The 23,507-nt window shown below is 42.7% G+C and overlaps 2 protein-coding genes and 1 pseudogene across 2 annotated transcripts in view; 1 reads left to right on the plus strand and 2 right to left on the minus strand.

Moving 5' to 3' along the window:
• LOC133130070 (docking protein 4-like) overlaps window positions 1-2,741 on the minus strand; it is a 13,365-nt gene extending 10,624 nt beyond the window's left edge. The window contains exon 1 of the mRNA XM_061244314.1: window positions 2,618-2,741. The gene's annotated coding sequence lies outside the window, so the exon portion shown is untranslated. The remainder of the gene's footprint in view (window positions 1-2,617) is intronic.
• Window positions 2,623-9,124, minus strand: LOC133131569 (protein VAC14 homolog). The gene is made up of 6 exons (XM_061246943.1): window positions 9,021-9,124; window positions 7,195-7,345; window positions 6,359-6,526; window positions 5,339-5,401; window positions 3,554-3,661; window positions 2,623-2,784 (listed from the first exon to the last, which is right to left on the minus strand). The coding sequence occupies exons 1-6, from the start codon at window positions 9,122-9,124 to the stop codon at window positions 2,752-2,754; spliced, it is 627 nt and encodes a 208-aa protein (XP_061102927.1). The 3' UTR covers window positions 2,623-2,751.
• Window positions 9,125-11,942: 2,818 nt separating this feature from the next.
• Window positions 11,943-15,852, plus strand: LOC133131570 (uncharacterized protein K02A2.6-like; annotated as a pseudogene).
• Window positions 15,853-23,507: the final 7,655 nt, after the last annotated feature.

The raw sequence follows: 23,507 nt of genomic DNA on the forward strand, positions 1-23,507 counted from the left end.
AAACACATTTAAAAACAGATTACTGTAGAACAAAATCCAATGCAATGCACCACAGAATTGATGGCTTATGCTCATTTCCAATGCTTGTCCCAAGAATGGCTTTTCAAACACACGCATATACAACACAAAATCGAAATCATAATATACACTTGTGTTCAAATAAAAATCAGTGCGTTAAAAAAAGTTCATAAAGTGCAAATATTTGAATTGCTTTGAGTTGAATATTTCAAATGTAGTAGACACATGACACATTCAATTCCAAATTCCAAAAGCATTAGCAAATTCTTTTACAGGAAGCAAAGAAAAGGAATATTAATCTGTTCAAAAAAATGGCAGTGTTGATATTTTTCTCTACAAACTCAAACTGTATAAAGAGAAGAAATTTTTCAAGATGAAGTCATATTTAGTTGCATAACCGTTTTTGATAACAATGCATCGAGTCAACCAACTTCTGGCATCTAGAAACAGGCATTTCAGCCCAGGATGAACGTACTACATTGCACAGTTCCTGTGAATTTTGTTTATTTTTTCATGCTCAGTTGACATTACTGTGGAATTGCCAATTTCGTTTTGCAGTCCATCAAAATGGCAAGAAATCTTAGTTACAATCACAGAAGCAATTACACAAGCGCTAATGACAAACTATGTGCTATCCAAGCAGACTTGGGTGAAAATAAGTGATTGTTTTAGATTCAAAAACTTTTTCTGCACTTCACTACGCACAAACTATGCCATTGGCTGGCTCAATCGTACAAGGCAATATTAATCGAGAGCAGAAAAGTTTTTGAAACCAAAGCAATTACGTAGCTAGTTAACCCACATTTAGCCTACTGTGCACGTTGTTTTCATTATTCCATGAAGTAATTATGTATTACTTTACCGGCGTATAAAAACGGCGTATAAATGTTTTTTCACTCCTTCGCGTCTCTTTGTAACATTATTCCTCCACGGCAATTTGTCTTCAATTCGTATTTTCAAAACTACGTAGTTCGCTAGTAACTTTTAGGCCTATTGTTATGAAATTTTCACTTTTTGCTTCGTGCCTTCTACTCAACTTAAACGGTCATTCAACTCCGTAGCATATGAGCCAACTAAACATGTTTTTTTGTGTAATTTTTGTGAAAAACATTCATTTTTTCTGTATTTGGAATTTAAGTGGTAGCCTACCATTCAGCTAACTCGCAGATTTTAAGGCCTGCTCCAATAAATGTAACGATCAATGTCACTATTATTTTTCCCCACATGGCAAGAAACGAGGCTAATGTTGCAGTTAACATTTTTTTAAGCGTTGTTATTCGAGGCAAAACACCACACATTCTAAAAAGCAAAAATGGCCACAACTAGAAAGGCAATTACGTATTTAACACACATTTAGTCTACTGTGCACTACTGTGTATCCATTCACTACAGTAATTCTGTATTACTTTACGGACGTATAAAAATCTCACTCAGTCGATTATGAAATAAAATCTCCTACCCGCTAAACCGACTGTCACACCTTCAGCACTGTGTTCTGCTGTTAACACTTTAATCGTGTGTATTTGGAATTTAAACGGTAGCGTACCATTTGGCTAACACGCGCACCATTTTAAGGCCTGCTCATATTTCCAAACGTTACAAATTACATAAGCTATCAATGTAGCGATGGACGTCGATATAATTTTTCCTACATGGCAACAAACTACGGTTTCAGTCAACATTTTTTAAACCGCTACATTACAAACAAAATAGGCTAACACAAATTCTGAAAAGCAAATATGACCACAGCTAGAAAAGCAATTACGTTGTTAATCCACATTTGGCATAACCTTACTGTGCGCGTCGTTTTAATAATTCCCTAAAGTAATTCTGTATTTTAAGGCCTGCTCATATTTCCAACCGTTACAAATGACATGTATGCTATGCTATGACGTTACATGTAAACGAACAACGTCGATATCATTTTCCCTACATTCCAAGAAACTACGGTGCCAGACAATATTTCATACACCGTTATGTTATTAGACGCAAAATACCACAAATTCTGAAAATCATATACGACCTCAAATAGAAAATGTCTGAGAATTATAACCTGCGCAATAAAAAGGCGAGCTACACTCATTTAAACGATTTCCAAGTAATTCGGCTGCTTGATCTTAGTAGCCTACAACGTGTCTGAAGCGATTGTTAAATTGCAACGATAGATAGCGGTTATGAAGTATAGCTTCTTTAAGTTGAGTTGCTATGAAAGATACAATGTACTGCCAAAATGAAGAAAACGTCTTTGGAATCGTACAACCGCGCCGTGTGCATCCCGCATTTGCGCATTGACTTGCGTCTTTTTTTTGTGGGGGGGTTTACAATTAATTCGTCAGTGACTTCTCATTATTATTTATTTTATTTTTCAGTCTTGGATATTAGCCACATGTTTATTAATCGCCTGACCTACCGTATATATAAAACACACATTGTTTGGTTACTGTAATGTGCCTGTATGCAGACCATCTTGGGTGGTTGGCGCAAACTAACAGTATTCGATTATTTAATAAAGTCGAATTTGGCTGGTAAAAAAAAGCATCGTTTTCTTTCCTCCACTGAAGTCACACGATGAAAAAGCAAGAGACACGGAGAGCCTTACGTTCTGCGGATCTCCTTGCTGCTGTTCCCCAAAATCTGAAAGAGTCCGTCCAGGATTTCTGGCAGGTAGTCCAGGAGGTTGATATCAGGGACCGACTCCAGCACCAGGATTTGAAAGAGCGAACCGACCACCAGTCAGAAATTCTTCATGTTGCGCGCGCGCGTGTCCTAATATCCAAAAACCATACAACGAAAGAGAAAGAGACTATTTTATTTTTCTCATCACTGTAAACATCTTGCAACTTGACAGTACCGCCGTTCATAAATCCAACCAGCAACCAAAATGCGTGGAAGTGATTATATTGTATGAGCAACCCTACGGATTTTGACAAATATTGCAGACGGTAAAGACTTAAAAGATTCCGCTAGTTACACGATTGACAGCACATGGTAGCTCCATCCTCTAAGGCAGTGGTCTCAAACTGCGTGCACGGGCTGTGTGTATGCTGGTTTTTATTCCAGCATCATATCTTCAGTATATAATTAGTTCAATTATTTGCCGAATTAGGGCTGCATGGTTGCACATAACGTACAGTATATAAAGGGAAATGTGTCACGTGTGTTGTCAAAATAACGACTGTTGCTCATATTCTGAGCTTTAATGCAGTTAAATGCATAGGGCTGAATGTGTCATTTGAATCAATTAAGGCAGCCATCTTTAAGAAGACTGGTAGGATAACAATCACCGCAAACCACCATTTTATGTATTATAGCATTTACTTCTTTGTACAGAGTGAATGCTATAAACCGGGGATGTCAAACTGAATTCCCAGAGGGGCAGCCTGCAGACACTGCGGCCCTCCAGGACTGGAGCTAAACCTACAGGCACTGCGGCCCTCCAGAACTGGAGATAAACCTGCAGGCACTGGGGCCCTCCAGAACTGGAGTTAAACCTGCAGGCACTGGCAGTCTTAAAATGTAGGGGTCTTCCGCTCACCCAGGATATGATGAACTGGCGAACGTACTGGTTATTGGAGTAGATCCTCTCACGCAGCAAGGGGACAAAGGCCACCAGGTCAAACTTGTTGCGCTCTGTCACAATGTCCTGTGGAGGAGGGAGAGAGAGAGAGATGGCATCATCAACATCTTCAGGGTACATCTCAAGGAGCCTGACATTAACACAATTAGCAGGGAATGAACAGTAAACTGGACTAAGAGACCAATGGTGAAGCAGCCAATGAAGAGGAAACTGTTAGTGTTTCCCGACAGAGAGCACCCCAGCCTGAAGATTTTTTTAAAAGTCTTTGTTGGTGTTTCTTGGGTCTCGGAAACCATGGAAGTGTCACAGAAGGGTACAGATTTGGTTACAGTCATATAGAACAGCAGGCAAGACAAAGCCTTGCATGTATAAAACTAATGTGATAAAGCACGGGACGGGGGATTCATTTGCCTTTTCTTTTGGGAGGGGGGGGGGGTTCTTTGTCTCCTTTAAAACACGAAACTGTTGTGTGTTCTTCCTGCAGGGCATCTACTCCTATCTTTACGAACTGAAGATTTGCATCGGTTTCACATGTACTATAATAAGATCACACAACCATCAGCATATGCCATATGTACAACGCCAGCCCAATGAATAGCAAGGTTTGCGGTCCTGCCCTGCCGTCCTGGCCTGGCGTACATAGTGTTCATGATGTGGCGTATCATCAGTGATTCATCGTGACAGTGCAGTTATTGTGCATATCCTCGAGTTTATGAAGGTTCCCGACCATGACCATGCACAGACATTTCCATTAATTTCCTTTTATTGCATAAAAAAACTTTTGAAAGCAGAAAACAGACTAACAAAGAGGACTACTCAGTTTTTATTCTTTGTTATCTCTCCTCAACTCTCACTAAAGCATGAAAGTGACTTGATTCTTTAGTTACTTAGGCCTGTGGCTGGCCAGTCCTGGGTTCTGTGTATGCTAGTTTTTGATACAGTATTGATCTTGATCAATTGGACAGGGGTCCCCCAGAACAAATGCTCACAATATGCTTAACCAAATTCATTGTTAATAATGGCAAATCACAACACCATGGGATTACATAATTCCCAAAACAGTTACGATGACAGAGCTGAGGCAGTATTGATGACATCAGCAAAGAGAAAAGGCCTGTAGCCTCTGCCTAAACCTGTCTTTTGTTTTTATCTTTGTGCAAACACTGGAGCGTTTCAACATTACATTCTAGGTCAATACTCTATGATGTGTAAACACAGGGACAAGATCACAGGTTCACTCCGAGTACCCAGTCATCTCTACTTTGGCTGAAGAAAAGGCAGCGGTTGACATGACCCGATTGGACCCGAGTTCCCACCCCGATTGGTCAGTAGATTCAAAAAGCCCCTTAGCCTGGTTATCTACCCTTTCACACAACCACTGACAAGACCTGATTGCATCAAGATCCCACGCACCAATTTGCTGGTTGATTCAAAAAGCCCCCTTAAGCAGAGCTATCTATCCTTTCATGTGACAATTGACGCAAACTGATTGGATCGAGTTCCCAAACAGCCTGTTATCTGCCTGCCCGCAATCCTGCCTTTTAATGTGCTTTCTCAATGTGCTTTGCAGTTAGTTACTTGTGTTAGTTAGTTATGCGTTACTTGTTATCCATCAAGGACTACTTTGGAAATAAGTGTTTTGTGGTACACTTTTACACATCATCCTCTGGGTTCAAGCTAACATGCTTTACATTTTTACTATTTTTATACTGAACTGAAATGACAATCTCCCCGGACTCTCACCTTCAGAAGTCGATCCAGCAGTTCAGACCCACTCTTCACGTTGGGGTCTGGGTCTGCAGCCAGCTGGAAGAAGGCAAGGGAATGAGGCGCTGAACACAACGATTAAACGCCACCACCCACCCCCCAATCATCCTGTCACGCGTCCCTCTGCGCTGAGTGACACGGCTGTCGGAGCATGACATCACAGCGTGTCATTGCCAGACATGGGTCAAACCATCATTCAAAATACAGTAACCCATTAGACCCCCCCAGCCATATTTCATGCAGATTGCTGACTATTTCAAATATAAATCCTTGTTTACAAGAACAAAATTCATTTCTTGTGATCTGTACATTTAGGTTGATACAAAGGTTTCCTTTAAGTTGTGTATAAAAATTTTACCAGCCATCAGATGACCTGAAGTGTTTAAAATGTGTATTAGACCCAGGTCTGTTCACCACACTGTGCAGCAGAAGCCTTTGCCGTTACCAGAACATGGACTCCACCCTGTTCATTGCTTTCATTATGTCACGGTGACCCAGCTCAGTGCACAACCTCACGCTCTACACAGCAGCAGTCTGCAGGGACGACAGTCATTTGTGGGCCCTCTCCCTGATGACAGCATGTCATTCTGAAACCCTGGTAAAGCTCTCCTTTTCTTACATTACTTACAAATTTTAATATATTTATATTTTAAACAGAGCTGCTGAGGTATCGTGCTGTGACCAGTGGTTCCCATCCCTGTACCCGAAGATTTACCATCATGTAGGTCTTTACTCCAACCCTAACAAAGCACACCTCATTGAACAGCTAGAGCAGGGCTGCCCAACCCTGTTCCTGGAGATCTAACAACCTGTAGGTTTTCACTCCAATCCTAACAAAGCACCCCTCATTCTCAGATCTCCTGGAGATGCCAATCAGTAGAATCCAGTGGGTGAAATTAGGGTTAAAATAAAAATCCACAGGATGGCAGGGAGGGGAACCGCTGCATTCGACCCCTCTCTGCCCTTCCCCGGTGTGCGGAGACTGCGTGAGGGCACCTTGCTCAGCCCATCGAAGAGGACATTGAAGTGGGGGAGCACCGCGCCCCGAGCCACCTTCACGATGTTGTACAGCGCCTCGCAGGCGTAGTAACGCAGGCGGCTGTCCGAGTCGTTGAAGCAGGTGAGGACTGGCTCGATCAGCTCCTTCAGGTACAGCCCCGAGTCCTGTGTGTAATGCAGACAGAGACATGGATGTTTCTTTGTGGCAGCAGTGTAGGTAAACAATGCTACTGTGCATCAGTTGGTAAGTAACGTTACTCTATGTGTCAGTAGTGTAGGTGAGAACTGTAACTGTTTGCGTGAGTAGTGTAGGTCAGTATTGTAACTTTGCGTCAGTAGTGTGGGTGATGTTTCATTGTGACAGCAGCATAGGTAAACAACATTACTGTGCATCGGTTAGTGAGTAAAGTTGCTCAAGTGTAGGTCAGTAGTGTGGGTGACTAATGTTTATGCGTGTCAGTACTGTGGTGATTAATGGTACTTTGTGTCAGTAGTGTTGGTCAGTGCTGTCAATGGGCATCAGTGGTGACCGTAAGTCAGGGGTGCACATGTCCGGTCCTCAAGGGCAGGTCTGCAGGTTTTTGTTCCAGCCAATTGCCTTGTTTTTAATTTGCTGACAGTTCTATAAATTACCCTGGTTCAAGCCTGTACTTGAGCACAGTAAAACCATTATGATGCGCTTGCAGTCTGCAGCTGTAGCTGGTACTCATACACATGTCAGATAAGATATGATTGAGTCAATTCAATAATTAAGACCAGAAGTTGCCTCAAAATCCTGAAATGGATTGGCCCTTGTTGCGCACCCCTGCTGTAAGTAGTGTGCCCTTTCCTACCTTCCCCAGGGCGATGGAGCAGGCAGCCAGGGCGATGAGCCCCCCCTTGCGGCTGTGGGGGTGCTGCGACAGGGCAAACTCAGAGGCCAGGATCTGGATGATATGTCGTATCTGGGTGGAATTATTCTGGGCAACAAACTCCCGCACAAGCCTGCAAACACACACACACACACAGTTTACTACAGAAGTAAGAAGTTAGCCCAGTGGTCCTCACTCCAGGTCCCGGACAGCAACAGGGATTGTGGGTTTTTGTTTTCGTCTTAATATCAACAACCAATTCAGATCCAAGCCATAATGTGCAAGCCAATGTCCTCAGGACCAAAACCGTGTTTCACAGCACAGCAGGGGAGCTGGTGCCCCGCTTGTATGTTTGCTGAACCAATCCACAACCTTTGTGCTCAGACTAATTCCAAGAAGCTTTCCAAGTCAGTGGTCACCCCCTTACATTCCCATGTACACTCGGGTCATGTGATCAGGCTCAAATGCTCTGTCTTTGTGATCTATCCATGCAGCATTGGGCAGCCTGTAGCATAGTGGTTAAGGTACATGACTGAGGTCGGAAGGTTTGATCCCTGGTGCCGGCACGGCCGTTAGGCCCTTGAGCAAGGCCCTTAACCCCACATTGCTGCCTAATCTAATCAACTGTAAGTCGCTTTGGATAAAAGCGTCAGCCAAATAACATGTAATGTAATGCAATACCAATGGACATTCACATTGCTTTAAAGCCAGGGTGTCAAACTCCAGTCCTGGAGGGCCGCAGTGTTTGGTGTGTACATTTCAGTCTTTCAGTCCACACACCTTGTTCTCAAGGCCTTAATTGGCTGCTGATTGAAAGAAAACAACAAATCCCAGCAGACACTGCGGCCCTACAGGACTGGAGTTTGACACTCCTCCATTAAAGCAAAGCCGGTCCTGGAGAGCAGCATGGTGTGCTGGTGTTTGGCTACTCAGCACTTAATTGATCAATTAAAGTGGTTAATTACACGGTTAACACTGCTCACCTAATTTTAAGGCAAAAACAAAAACCACCACACCCCGCGGCTTTCCAGGACTAGGAGTGAGGACAACTGCTTTATTCGCATCACCCTCTTTCACACTGATGTCTGCAATAAGAGTAGCTAATTAAACCAGCACCGTCTGAAAGGTTGTAGTCAAAACTGTTAAATGGGAAGTGATGTGAAAGTGAAACAGACCACGGTCACAAACGGCAAGCATTTTGCGGGCAGCTGAAAAAAAACATCACATCGCATGATTTCGTTTATTTTGATTAGTGTACTGTACACTAATACGACTAATACGCGTACAGAAAACAAAATACGTTGTGGCAACAAGGGTGTAATTGTAGCAAATAATGTCCTAAAAGACACCAGTTAATTGACCTGCATACCAATCATCTGATTGGTGAAACAAATGTAGGCCATTTAAGCAGTAGGCACAACGAAGTAAGCTGTAGTGGGGGGTGATTAATTAACTACATGTTAAATGGTTTTTTGACAAATGATAGAGACCATAACGTTAGTGCGAAAACGAGGAAACGCACATGGTCAAGCGGTAAAGCGACCCAATCATGTGATTTCCCATTCCCAGTCAATATTATTGTGCGGTGCCATGAACACAACACGGAGACATAACATGACGTTTCAGGGAGTTACGTAGGCCTATCTTCTGTATATGGTTTTCTTTAAATTATGAAACAAAAACACTGCATTAAAAAAAATGTCTCATGCGAATAGCACGCATTCAACTAACAAACGTACGCAACGTTACGAACAAGTTAAATTAAGAATTATCTAGAGCTATTCAACATGCGAACGCAAGTAACTTACTTCTCAATCTCTAAAGCGGCAACTTTTCTCTTTTCGTAAAGTTTGTCGTTGAGCGCTCTCACGATGTTGGGTGTCAAAGGGGAGAAGTCCTTCTCTGTGTTCATTTTCACAAAAAGGCTAAATGTCGAGCGATGCAGTTAACAAAGTGCTTTGAGTAGACGGTGATCTCACCAGAATTACCCTACGCTAGATAAAAACGATAAATTAAAAGCCAGACTCGGTTAGCACATTAAAATGCTGCCAAATACCCTTAGAATATAGCACTACTTCTATATAATAACGTGAGCAAACCACCGGTCACATTTGCAAGTTCATACAATATGTGAATTAAGAGCCTCGAGCAGTTAGGTTCTGCTATGTTACATTACGACGATTCGCAGGTAGCGAGCAAGCCAGTTGACAAATTATGAGCCAGCTAAATTTAGCAAATATCTTATCAAAGTAACGTTAATAATAACTAGAAATGTTAATACCCCAGGCTACCAACAACCACAAGCTAAATTAGCAAGCTAACTACCGGTAGACTACCTCCAAGTACGTGTAGTAATGGAAAATGCGACCAAAGAACGTGTTTTAAAGTCGCCGGATCCAACAAGGAGGAATGCTAATATATATAACACCTAATATCCCCCCTTCACTGAGGTAAGTTAAAATATATTCCCAAGTGGTTCTCGCGTTTGAGTGATGAACGCTGAAGCCTAACGTTAACGTTCCCCTGTAAAGATTAGATTTGGCTGTAAGCTATCTCAAATGACAAGCCTTTTCTTCACAAAAAATATGAATCAGCCGGTATTTTGTGATGCTGAGTTCGTCAAGAAGAAGCAATCACGATGACTGATGCCTCTTCAAAGAACTGCTTCAAAACAAGCTATTTGACTGCAGCCATACTTCCGAATTCACATGACATATCTCCACCCCTTCTAGGCTGGATAGTCGAGCACCGACTTTTTTCTTTTTTTGCGCAACCAAATGTCTCATGTTGAGAATGGTACCCTGAAAACGGGGCGTGGATTAATTGACGTGAAAAAATACATACATGTATTTATGAATATTAAATGGTTATGGTGGACCCACAATCTGCACCACCTCAAAAACGTCTGATATAGCCTAATCAAGTTTTCAAAGAAGAATACTTTATGATTTCTTTATTTTCATTATATTTTCACGCATCGTATGATACATAAACTAGAAAGTGGATGTTATAAGTCCAATTACACTTTTGCATTAATATTGTTTTGATACTTTGACCGTCCGTAATCAGTGACAAAGGTAGTTTCTGCAAACATAATCATTTCAGACTATGTGTCAATATCTCCATTTAGTAATTCCTTCTCTTCCTTATTCACAAGCCTTGAGGCATGCAACTTGATGGTTCTCACAACCACTTCATTCTAGCTTTACATATGTCTAGCTCTAGTTGTGTTTCCTTACCTTGTTAAATCAAGCTGAAAGCATCAAGTTACCTGATTGTAATACTGTATACTGGAATGTGAATGGTATAAACACACAAATTAAAAAACTAAATTACTGTGCCAGTGTGTGGGTTGCATTATTTGAGATTCAAGCATGTAAAATGGATAGAAGATGTAGAAACCAGCAGCCATTTTGCCATGTACCATCTCCATGTAACTGTCTTCTGCAAGACAGAAGTCATTCATAGATCAAACCAGGAGCTCGTATTTGGTGAGAAGGGTAGCCTATAGTTGCAACCTCCTAGACTTTCTTCTGTATGGCCTGGTCCACGTTCAACCCCGACAAAACGTAGCGAAATGTTTAAAAATGTTTTAAGCAGAGGTGGTGGCGTGTTGAACATCCAATTGCAAACAGTGGGCGGAATGACTGATACAGTACGGTTTGCTCCTAAGGCGTCTGGAGAAGACGTTATCCGGCCTTGAAAGCATAGGCCTACGTCATTATCAATTCGGGCTACACCCCCGACACACCCACCCACCCAACGGGTGCAAACATTCCTCAAAGTCTGTTGCAAAACATTGCACACCGTTGGGAGAAACGTTGTGTTCAGATCATGCCCCTGGACAGAACAGGACGCGGAAACTGACATAACGTTAAAAAAAAAGGTTTACGCATAGTCGACCTGAAAGCCACAAGTCACTGATTTATAGAAATTCGAAAATAATAAAGCTTATAGCTATCAGAAGTTGTGGCTTTCTTTCTTTTTACAAAGTGCTTTTTAGTTTTTAGTCATCAATAATCTCCAGTAGAAGCAATACTGCATTATAAGTGTGTTAAAATTGTTTTATTTCACGATTTCCAGTTTATAATTGCTAAAAATATCTGGAATTGTATCAATTTGTAATTAGTGTGATCTGTTTTGTATTCCCTGTTATTGTTGAAATTCAGGAGCATTTCAAACGGACTAATCTACGTATGAAGCAGAGAAAACGACAGCGCAATCAAACAATTTCATGAGGATGAGTTTGTATTTATAATAACGCGTTCTATCAAATCCTTGAAAACCTAAATTATTAAAATTGAATGCCATTTGTGGAATTGTCCATCACTGTATAGAAATAGGAATCAGAAGTCTCTCGACCTCTACATCTCAGACTGCCTCAGTCAACAGTGATCAACCTGCTTGGGTTTGGTTCTTGGGTGAGAGGCTTGTGTACTAATATTGTCCACGTGACCAATAAGGGGCAGCCCTTGTGTCATGTTGGAGTTAACTTGTTTGCATTTCACCCCCAAACTGTCAATGCACAATCATATTATGGCGACGAGGATCAACTAAAGAAAAAACCGGAAGATGTTCGGCAAAATATTGGCGTGAGTAAGACTAGTTTACCGAGTGAAGTGTGGCTAGCTAACACAGGTGCGCGGCGTAGAGTGGATAATTGACGTTGTGCTTTGAGCTAGGAAAGGCCGAGCGCTCTCTTTATCACGTAGTTGCAAGGAAATAAATACATGGCTGTCACAGTTGGAACGGTGGCATCGTTTGACAGCAAGTTGCAGAGCTGGGAAGAGTACTGCGAGATCTTGACTCATTTCTTCCTGGCAAACGAAATTGATGACCCAGAAAAGAGGAGAGCTGTGCTACTGAGCTGTGTGGGCGCGCAGACCTACACGCTGATGAGGAACCTGCTGAGTCCGGAGCGACCAGGTGACCGTACAAATGATGAACTGGTAAGGTTGTTAACGAACCATTTCAACCCGAAGCCGAGTGTGATAGTTCAATGGTGGAAGTTCAACACCAGGGGCAGAAAGTCCGAGGAGAGTGTAATTGAGTATGTGGCTGAGCTACGGAAGCTAGCACAAGATTGCGACTTTGGAAATACTCTGACAGTGATGTTGCGAGACAGATTAGTCTGCGGAATAAACGATGACCGCATACAGCGGCGGCTGCTGTCGGAGGACGGCTTGACGTTTGATACGGCATGCACAAGCAATGGAAGCCGCAAATAAAGACATTAAAGATTTGAACAGCATGAGAGACAATGTTAAGTGGAACCGAGCCGCAGGTTCAGTATGCAAAGTGACAGATACGCGCACAAAGGAGCAGTTTGGACACGGAAAATGCTACAGGTGTGGAGGAATGAACCACATGGCAAAGGAATGCAGGTTTGCGGGAGAAAAGTGTCACAACTGTGGGAAAGTGGGACACATAAAAAGAGCCTGTAGGCCAAAACCTGTTGATAGAGGAAAAAGGATAGGTTACAAAAAGCCGAAAGGGGGAGAGAAAAACAAGTAGTAGTGATGATGTTTTGACTATTTACAAAATAAATAGTACTGAAACGACTATGTATAAGGTAAAGGAAGAGATTCATTCCCAAAGAAGAGCTGATCAAAACAGAACTAAACATAAATGACAAAAGTGTAACCTATGAGGTAGACACTGGTTGTGGATTGACCATAATGTCAAGGAGAGCATTCCACAACTTATGGTCGGATGTACAGGAGCCTAAACTAATGAAGTGTAAGTTAAACCTAAGGACAAACGGTGGTCATAAGGTAAAAGTTCTGGGTACATCAAAACTAACAGTGGGATACCAAAGTATTTCCAAGGTGTTACCAGTAGTTGTAGTCAAAGGCTCAGGTCCAAATCTAGTTGGGAGGGGATGGATAAAAGCTCTCATGATACCAATAGACTGGCAACAAGTACACAAAATGGAGGATAGAGTGGCTTCACTACAGGAAGTTCTCGCTAAACATGAAACAGTGTTCAAGGATGAGCTAGGTCTGCTAAAGGGATTCACTGCTAAAATACATGTTGCCCGGGATGCCACCCCTTGCTTTTATAAGCCCAGATCAGTACCTTCGCGTTGAAGAAAAAAGTAGAACGTGAACTTGAGAGACTGGAGGCTGCAGAAATAATAGAACCAGTGAAATTCTTAGATTGGGCTGCACCCATAGTTCTCGTCTTAAAACCAGACAGTGAAGTGAGGATCTGTGGCGACTATAAGTTAACAGTAAACAAAGTGTCTCCACTAGAGGAATACCCCATTCCATGTTTGGAAGATCTATTAGCTTCTTTGAATGGAGGAGAGAAGTACAGTAAGCTAGATATGAGCCACGCTTACCAACAGTTAGTTCTAGATGAGGATTCCAGAAAATATGTGACAGTGAATACACACAGGGGACTGTTCAGATATACAAGGTTACCTTTTGGAGTAAGCTCCAGTCCAGCCATATTCCAGCGTACCATGGAGGGGGTGCTACGGGGAATAAAAAATGTAGCTGTGTATTTAGATGACATACTTCTGACAGGAAAGGATGATGAGGACCACATCCACACACTAGAGCTAGTTTTACAGCGACTAGAGCAGTCAGGCTTATGCTTAAAACGGAGCAAATGCAGATTCACGGAAAAGGAAGTGACATTCCTGGGACATCGTGTGGACGCCAAAGGACTTCACACAGTACCAGCAAAGGTGAAAGCAGTGCAGGAAGTGTCAGCACCTACTTCAGTGACTGAGCTGAAAGCCTACTTGGGACCTACAAGTTCCTGCCAAATCTATCAACCTTCTTGGCACCGCTGTACCAGTTGCTGAGGAAAGATGAACCATGGACTTGGGGGCCAGGGCAGGAAAAAGCCTTCGCTAAGTCCAAGGAACTGCTACAGTCAAGCAGTGTATTAGCACATTATGATGAGGACAAAGAGCTCATATTAGCTTGTGACGCTTCACCATACGGAGTGGGAGCTGTCCTAGCCCACCGTATGCCAGACGGAGCAGAGAAACCGATCGGGTTTATGTCACGAACGCTCAATGCTGCAGAAAAGAACTATTCCCAGTTGGATAAAGAGGGTTTAGCTGTTATTTTCGGAGTCGAGCGTTTTCATAAGTATCTTTATGGGAGAAAGTTTGTGATTTGTACAGATCACAAGCCCTTGATAAGCTTACTAAACGAGATGAAAGCTGTTCCACAGATGGCGTCACAGAGAATCATGAGATGGGCTGTGCGGCTGAGAGCATATGAGTATGTCATCAGATACAGAGCGGGCAAAGACAACGGCAAGGCTGATGGTCTTAGCCGCCTACCGCTTCCAGGGTGTCCTGAGGTGTCATCACAAGAGGAGCAAGTCATGATGATGGACCAGGATCACGGTCCGCCGTTGACGTCAGCAAAGCTGCAAAAATGGACAACAAAAGATCCCATACTCTCCAGGGTACGTGAGTATATCCTGAGAGGATGGCCGGATAACCATGACACAGACTTTAATCCTTATCGACAGAGGCGATGCGAGCTGAGTGTGCAAGATGGCTGTGTGTTGTGGGGAGCCCGAGACGTCATACCAGAGCGAGGCCGAGCTCGAATGCTGGAGGAATTACACCAGTCACACCCAGGCATGAGCCGCATGAAAGGTTTGGCAAGAGGTTACATGTGGTGGCCTCACATGGACACCGATATTGAGAATACGGTAAAGTCATGCACTACATGTCAGGAACACAGGAAGGCTCCCGCGAGTGCACCACTTCATCCGTAGGAGTGGCCTGAGAAGCCGTGGAGAAGACTCCACATTGACTACGCAGGTCCCTTCTTGGGTAAAATGTTCCTAGTAATCGTAGATGCATATTCAAAATGGTTGGATGTTTTCCCAGTCAACGCATCTACCACTGCAGTAACTGTAAACTGTTTGAGGAAACGTTTCAGCACACATGGTATTCCTGAGATGATAGTGTCTGACAATGCTCAGAGTTTTGTCAGTGAACACATGAAAGAGTTCATGTCTAGGAACGGGATCACACACGTCACGTCAGCGCCATACCACCCCTCATCTAATGGTCTAGCAGAGAGGGCGGTACAAACCTTCAAAGAACTGATGAAGAAAAGTACAGGTGATACAGTAGAAACAAAGGTGGATCGGGCTTTGTTCAGCTACAGAATCACTCCACAGTCAACCACTGGATTGTCACCAGCTGAGATGATGATGGGGAGAAAGCTGAGGTGTACCTTGGACTTGATTCACCCTGACTTAAAACAGAAAGTAGAGTCAAAACAAACAAGTCAGAAAAACTACCATGACAGACATGCAAAACATCGCAGTTTCGAAAAAGGTGACTCCATCTATACGAAGAACTTTGGATTTGAACCTAAATGGGTACCAGGTCTAATACAGGAGCTAACAGGGCCAGTTTCATATACTGTGTTGCTGGGCGATGGAAGAGTGGTCAGGCGACACGTCAATCAGCTGTTCAGCAGGCAGGAGAAGGATCTCCCTGCGCCCGCTCCTACAACTATAGATGAGGAGGACATTCTGAAACCCAGTCCACCAGCAGCTGAAGTACTGGAGGACACTGAGGGGGACACCGACGGGTTGCGCCGTTCAAAAAGGGACAAACGGCCTCCATGCCGTTTGAGGGATTATACATCATGAAGGAGATGCCTTCATGGGCAAGAATGCGCCCTTATCTCCTTAGGTCGTGTGGTAGTCCACCCACACTAACCTCCCAGGATCACAAAGAACTGTGGGGGGGAATAAATGTTATAAAAAAATAAATTAAAAAAAAGAGAGACAAAGATACATGTACAAGAAATGTTGATTGTATGGTGTTAGTTACATAAAGTTGCATAAAGAAAAACAAATGTTTAAATGTTACTTGCTAAGACTTAAGTTGAAAAGTCAGTATTGGTTGTTTTTGTTTTGTTTATGATGGTGCGGGTGAACTAAAAAAGAGGAAAATCAAAAGCTAAGAAGGGAGGGATGTTATAGAGTGCAATTACATGCCTTCTCCTATAGAGGGACCCTAGGTTAGGTTAGTCAACCCGGGCCCCGATGTTGGAGTGCAGAAGAAGAAATAGGTAGCCAGCAAGTCTGTATTTGCCACAAATGTTGTTCTCCTAAATAAAGAGTGAACACCATTGAAGCTGGTGTCTGTTGCATAAATATCTATATGAAGATACTACACATATCTAAAAATTCCTCATCCCTGCAACAGCTTCTGTCAATTTGTGAGACCACATATTTGTGCCCTGTTGAAAAACCAGCTGCAGTTTTACAATGGTTCAGGTGGTTTTTGAGCCATGTGTTCGACACTTCCAGCTGGTCATAGCTAGTTAGAATAAGCAGGTGGTCAACTAATAGACAATCTGTCTATATATGCTGGTCAGCCAGTGAACAGCTGGTTGACCAGTTAAAAGTGTTGAAAACACATCTTAAACCTGCATGTCCAGTTTAGGCTGTTTTAAGATGAAATCTTCAGCAAGGCAAGCATATCCCCTGCTGCACAAGCCACCAGAATTGCTTTTTTGCATTGCTGTCCCCCGGATGATCCACACAGTTAATATGCTGATGGAAACCACAGGTGCCTGATTGAGCCGTTTGATTATCCACAGGGACCTCATGCTCCCTGGGTAACTCGGAACAGCTCTTTTTACTTAAATCCAATTTCAGGTTTTATGAGGGTTCCGGGTTTTACTCAGTGCAGTTATCCAGGCGTAATGTACCATTCAGGAGACCCAAGTGCAGACCAGGGGATATTCAGAAATTGTTGTTTATTTACAGTCTGATATCAAAAGCCAGCAATCCAGTATAAACAATTCCAAAATCGAGATGCCAAAGAATAGAAGGAAACAGTCCAAGGTCAAAAATCCAGATGTTCAGAAAGGCAAAGTTCCAAAGGTGCAGGGCAAGAGCATAGTGAAAAGAATAACATAATAAATAATAATAATAAGATAATAAATGTTTTAGTTTTTTTTTAAATGTAAGGAATATAGATCAACATTCTGAAAAGATACCTACTGAGACTGGGGCATAAATACACTGGGGGATAAAACAAACTAGGCGAGGCATGGGAATGAGAATGATCTAACAAATAATCAGGTGAGAAACATGAAAGGGCAATAATATAATAACGAGGGATGTACGAAGACGCGGACTGGATTAACAAAGACACACATATAATACAAACGGCTCCGGACTAGGGAGTAGACAATTGCTCAGAGTTAAGGAACATAGTGATGGGGAGAGCAGGTGCAAATACTTCACTGAATTAAGGCAGGCAATTTAGAGATAGGACAGAGAGTCGGAGTTATAGAGCCGTATGGAAATAGATCAAGTTTATCTGTTAGTTACATGATTCAATTATAATTACCCAAAACTAGTGACAGTTAGTTAGACAGAAAAATACTGTGTTAATATAATTAGTACTGACAAAGTCTATGTTAGTCATGAGTAGATTAGTGCTATCTACAAACCTGAATGAAGGAAAAGCAGGAAATAAGAGAAAATGAGACTAAGAAGGAATCGTGGGAAACCGGAAAATTCCGAAACCACCCGAATAGTGAACTACATGAAGACACAAACATCACAGGGGAAGATAAGTGCAATGAATATGAATGTAAACAGAAAACCGGACATGATAATGAAAAATAATAACAATACTCACTAACAGACAACGCTGACAGTTGGTAACACCAGGTGACTGAAATTACTGAGTTAGTTGGATAACAATGCTGATTATAACCCAGAACAGCAATTTATTTTTTTTACTTCAATCCATTTTCTAAGGTTCTGGGGTTTACTCAGTGCAGTTATCCAGGCGAGGGACTATAAAACAGGGACTATGATGCAGCATTTCCTGCTTGTGTTTCAGCCTTATGGGAGAATAAAACTGGAGTGTGGTGCACTGTGGTGTGCTCTCAGGAGTACAGGGGCAGGGGGTGCAGACACACCAACTCTGTCAAGGGGGTATTTCACCTGGATAACTCCACTGAGTAAATCCAGGTCAGCTCTTTTTTTTCACTTCATTTACTACTACTTCAGGAGGGGGCCTGTTTTTTTTTGCTCCAGCTAACTCAGTAATTCTGCTTGGTGGGTTTTACTCAGTGCAGTTATCCAGCTAACTCAGTAATCCTGCTTGGTGGGTTTTACTCAGTGCAGTTATCCAACTAACTCAGTAATCCTGCTTTGTGAGTTTCACTCAGTGCAGTTATCCAGCTAACTCAGTAATCCTGCTTTGTGGGTTTCACTCAGTGCAGTTATCCGGCTAACTCAGTAATCCTGCTTTGGGATATAGGCCCCTGGTCTCACTGTAGCTAACTGTGTTTTGCTCTCTCAGGACTCCCAGACATGGCAAGCACAGGCAAGCAAAGGATTATTGCGTCATACCCCAGGTTTCTAGCTAGACACACCATTCCCAGCTAGCCTAAAATGCTTTCACAATGTTACTGGAATGTTTTGTCAATTTTAGAACATTTCCACTGCACTACATTACATTAATGGAATTTGGCAGATGCTCTCGACATACAGTTGATTGGACTAAGCAAGAGACAGTCCTCCCCTGGAGCAATGTAGGGTTAAGGGCCTTGCTCAAGGGCCCAACGGCTGTGTGGATCTTATTGTGGCTACACCGGGGATCGAACCACCGACCTTGCGGGGCCCAGTCATATTTCCTCCTACCTCTCTGGTCGCTCCTACCAGGTGACTTGGAGGGGCGCAGTCTCCGACCCTCAACCCCTACGAACTGGAGTCCCGCAGGGCTCGGTTCTTGGGCCTCTCCTCGCTATACACCATGTCTCTTGGTTCTGTTATCTCTTCCCACGGCTTTTCTTATCACTCCTACGCTGATGACACCCAACTCTTCATTTCCTTCCCCCCCGACACCCAAATCACCACACAGATCTCTGCCTGCTTGGCTGATATCTCTGCGTGGATGACTTCCCATCACCTGAAGCTCAACCTTGCCAAAACTGAGCTTCTCTACATCCCTGCTAAGTCCTCTCCGTCAATCGACCTCTCATTGACTGTTGAGGACCTTGTAGTTTCCTCCTCCCGTACGGCAAAGAATCTTGGGGTGACTCTTGATAACTGCCTCACCCTGGCTCCACAAGTATCCTCCACTGCCAGAACCTGCAGGTTCTTTCTGTATAATATACGCCGTATCCGTCATCTTCTGACTGAGAAAGCCACCCAGCTCCTAGTCCAGGCGCTCGTCATTTCCCACCTGGATTACTGCAACTCCCTCCTAGCCGGTCTCCCAGCGTGTGCCATCAAGCCCCTCCAGCTGGTCCAGAATGCTGCAGCCCGCCTGATCACCAATCAGCCCAGGTCGGCTCATGTCACCCCGCTTCTCATTGGCCTCCACTGGCTTCCCATTGCCGCACGCATCCGTTTCAAGGCCCTAGTGTTGGCATTTCAGGCTGCTAAGGGGACTGCCCCACCTTACATACAATCCCTGATCACTCCCTACTCCCCAGCTAGACCACTCCGGTCTGCCAGCTCTGGTCGACTTACAGTTCCCTCTCTACGTGCACCTGGCGGTCGAGCTGCACGTTCACGCCTGTTTTCCGTTCTGGTTCCTCAGTGGTGGAATGACCTGCCTACCACTGTCAGAACAGCAGAATCCCTCCCCCTATTTCGACGCAGACTCAAAACCCACCTTTTCAAACTCTACCTTAGTCCTCCCTCCTGATTGATTTCCCCTGCCCCTCCTTTCTGATATCCCTATCCTTGTCTAACCCCCCCCCCCCCCCCCCCCCCCAAAAAAAAATAAAATAAAATAAAATAAAATTTCTGATGACAACTATCTTTAGAACAGCATTTCCTGTGTATTTTGCTAGTTTCTGGATGTGATGCTCTGACTTATGGTAGAACCTATGCACTTGTAAGTCGCTTTGGATTAAAAGCATCTGCCAAATGACTAAAATGTAAATGTAAATTACATTACGTGAATTTTGATTTGCATACCTCAGTAAGTTGAGGCATCAGCCTTCAAAGAACAGTTGTCTTTCAGTTGTATGCACCCAACACCATGGCTGTGGTGGTGCTGACATGTATTTTTGTCTTTCTGCTATCACTTCTTCCGTCTGGACACCAAAGTGAGTTTATATTTATTTCGATTTTGACCTACCATCCGCTGTGCTGTGGTTAAATTGTTAAATAACTGTCCAGCTGTATAATGATTGCCTAGAATAAAATTAAATGAATGTAACTTAAAGACGATAAATAGCACATTTCATATCCTGAAAAATAAATATCCCAATAGTTGTACATTTGAATGTCCAAATCTGTCCATTTTACTTTACAGACTAATCAAATAATTTTTTGTGATGCAGTTCAATGTATTTTCTCTGTGTTTACTTACATTGTAAGTCACTAAATTGACTCTTATCACTCTTTAGCAACTTCAGGACGGTGAGTTGTTGGTTTAAGTAGACTAATTATTTTCCTCTTTTCCTTTCTTTTTTCCCCACTTCTTTTCTTTAGACACTGAATCAACATTTGATCTAGATTCTTGGTAGGATTGCTTTTAGCTTTTGCTTTTTGTGTCTTCCTGACAGTATTGGCAGCACAGTCGAATGGACACCTTCAAAGTTGGTTTGCAATGTCAGTTCAGTGGCAACAGTGGAAACACTACTTAAAACAGGTGAGTAAGGAGAGAGAGAGATGTATTGTACTATACGCTCACTGAGCATTTTATTCGGAACTGGATAGGGCCTCCCTTTGATCTCAAAACAGCGTCAATTCTTCATGGCATGGATTCCTCAAGATTCCTTTGAGATTCTGTTCCATGTTGACATGGTTGCCTCATGCAATTTCTGCAGAACTGTCAGCCTCACATTCATGCTGTGAATCTCCCGTTCTACCACTTCCCAAAGGTGTTCTATTGGATTCCGATCCGGTGACCGAGATGGCCACTGAAGAACTTTGAACTCATTGTCATGTTCATGAAACAAGTTTGAGACATCTTTCGCTTTGTGACATGGTGCATTATCATGCTGGCAGTAGGCATAAGATTGGTACATTGTGGCCATGAAGGGATGCACATGGTCAGGAACAATACTCAAATAGGCTGTGGCATTCAAGCGATGATTGATTGGCATTAACGGGACGAAAGTGTGCCAAAAAACATTCCCCACACCATTACACCACTGACACCAGCCTGGACTGTTGACACAAGGCAGGTCCATGCATTCATGCAAATTCTGACAATACTATCTGTATGCCTCAGCAGAAATTGAGATTCATGAGACCAACTAGGTTTTTCCAGTCTTCAACTGGCGAGTTTTGGTGAGTTTGTGCCCACTACAGCCTCAGCTTTCTGTTCTTGGAGTGGAACCTGATACTTCTCTTATTAACAACACATTTCTGCCTGCAGAATTTCTGCTTCCTGGATGTTTTTTAGTTTTTTGCACCATTCCCTGCAAACTCTAGAGACTGTTCTCTAAAATCCTGAGATCAGCAGTTTCTGAGATACTCAAACCACCCTGTCTGGCACTAACAATCATTCCATGGTCAAAGTCACTTAGATCACATTTTATCGGAAAAACATCTGAACCTCTTGACCACATCTGCATGCTTTTATATGTTTCATTTCAATGTATTTATATATTTTAAAATCTCAATACCATATTAGCTATATATGTTCTTGTATCTTTCAACCAGACAGACTACTTATTTCTTAACCCTGTGCACTGTCCGTTATATTATATGGAAGGCCCCGACAATACATCAACTAGGGCACAGACAAAATGACAGAGGGCAAAATAAATCATACAAAAGAATGTCAATTTTTGTGTGTGGTATGAATTATTTTTTGAAAATTTGGCTTGAATCTCCAGCTTATGTTACGCAGAACGTAACGGGCGCTCAAGCTCCACCCTTGAACGCAGAGACTCTTTTATGGCCAGCCAGCCACCCATCCAGGCGATCACATGACACTTCCAAAAAAATACAGTAACGTTAGCATACAAATATCACGGAAACCTAGCCTGAGCGATATGACAGACAGCTCTAACTTCACAAAATTATGGCACAGCCATCAACGTCAGCAATTGCCATCAGCCATCAACATTCTCTACTGGTTCCATTGCAGCCATCACCATCATCAATAAATCTAACAGCCTACTGTTGTGTTTTGCTTGCTCACTTTACATTGGATATTGACAGCTTTGATGTTTTCATTAGATTAACAACGATGCTGTGGTTCAGTTGTTACCAGCTAATTTAGCTAGCTAGCTAGCCCCGGTCTCATAATTATTATGAGAGACCGGGGCTAGCTAGCTAAATTACAGACTGTGATGACGTAGCTGAATTGAATAGCCACTCACTTTATAATTTGTATGGAGTTAAATGAGAAAAAACGCGCAGAACAACTACATTTCCCATTAAAATCAATTCACTATATCGAGAAATGAACCTCGGCGATTCTCTAACTTTGACGCTACAGTGGATGGCTGATGGTGACTGCTGACGTTACAGTTTAGAACCGGAATTTACAGAGGAATAATTGTGTGAGCAAGATGGACAAGGGGTCCAGGAGGGCAACTAAGCAACAAGTGAGTAAATATCTAGCTAACAAGCTGTATCAAAATCGTGGCTGTGGATACTTCTTCTAATTAAAGCATCTATTGTGCAGAAGACTTTGGTTGTACTGCAGAATGTAGAAAGGGTTTGATTGAAAATATTATTGGTAGTGATGGTTGTCCTTGTAACTGTAAGGTTGTATTTCTTCATCAAATACAAAATAGCTTGTCCTCTAACTCAGCCAAAGCTGTCCATCCTATCGCTCTGGCTAGCCAAGGTAGGTTCCTGTGATATTTGTATGGTAATGTTTACATATTTTCTGGGAGTGTCATGTGATCGCCTGGATGGGTGGCCGCCCATAAGCCTGTTCACGGGTGGAGTTTGAGCGCCCATTACCTTCTGGGAAACACAGGCTGGAGATTCAAGTGAAAATGTGACGTCACTGGACTTGTTTGTTTTGATAAATTTTGCCCCATATTTAGGAAACGGCTACACTGACGATGATTTTAAAAATGCCTACACACATAACTGAAACTGAAAAAAGCGTGACAATGCTCTTTTAAATGATTCCAATTACTCATTCAGCTACATGCATTTAACTGCATTAAAGCACAGAATATAGGCCCCAGTTGTTGTTTAGACAACACAAATAACACATCTCATTTTATATTCACATTATGTGCTAACCTACAGCCCTAATTTGGCAAATATAATCGAGATCTGAGGCTGGAATAAAAGCCAGTATACACACGACCCTGTATGGCACTCAGTATGAGACCACTGCT

The sequence above is a fragment of the Conger conger genome, chromosome 6, assembly GCF_963514075.1.
Source record: "Conger conger chromosome 6, fConCon1.1, whole genome shotgun sequence".
NCBI lineage: Eukaryota > Metazoa > Chordata > Actinopteri > Anguilliformes > Congridae > Conger > Conger conger.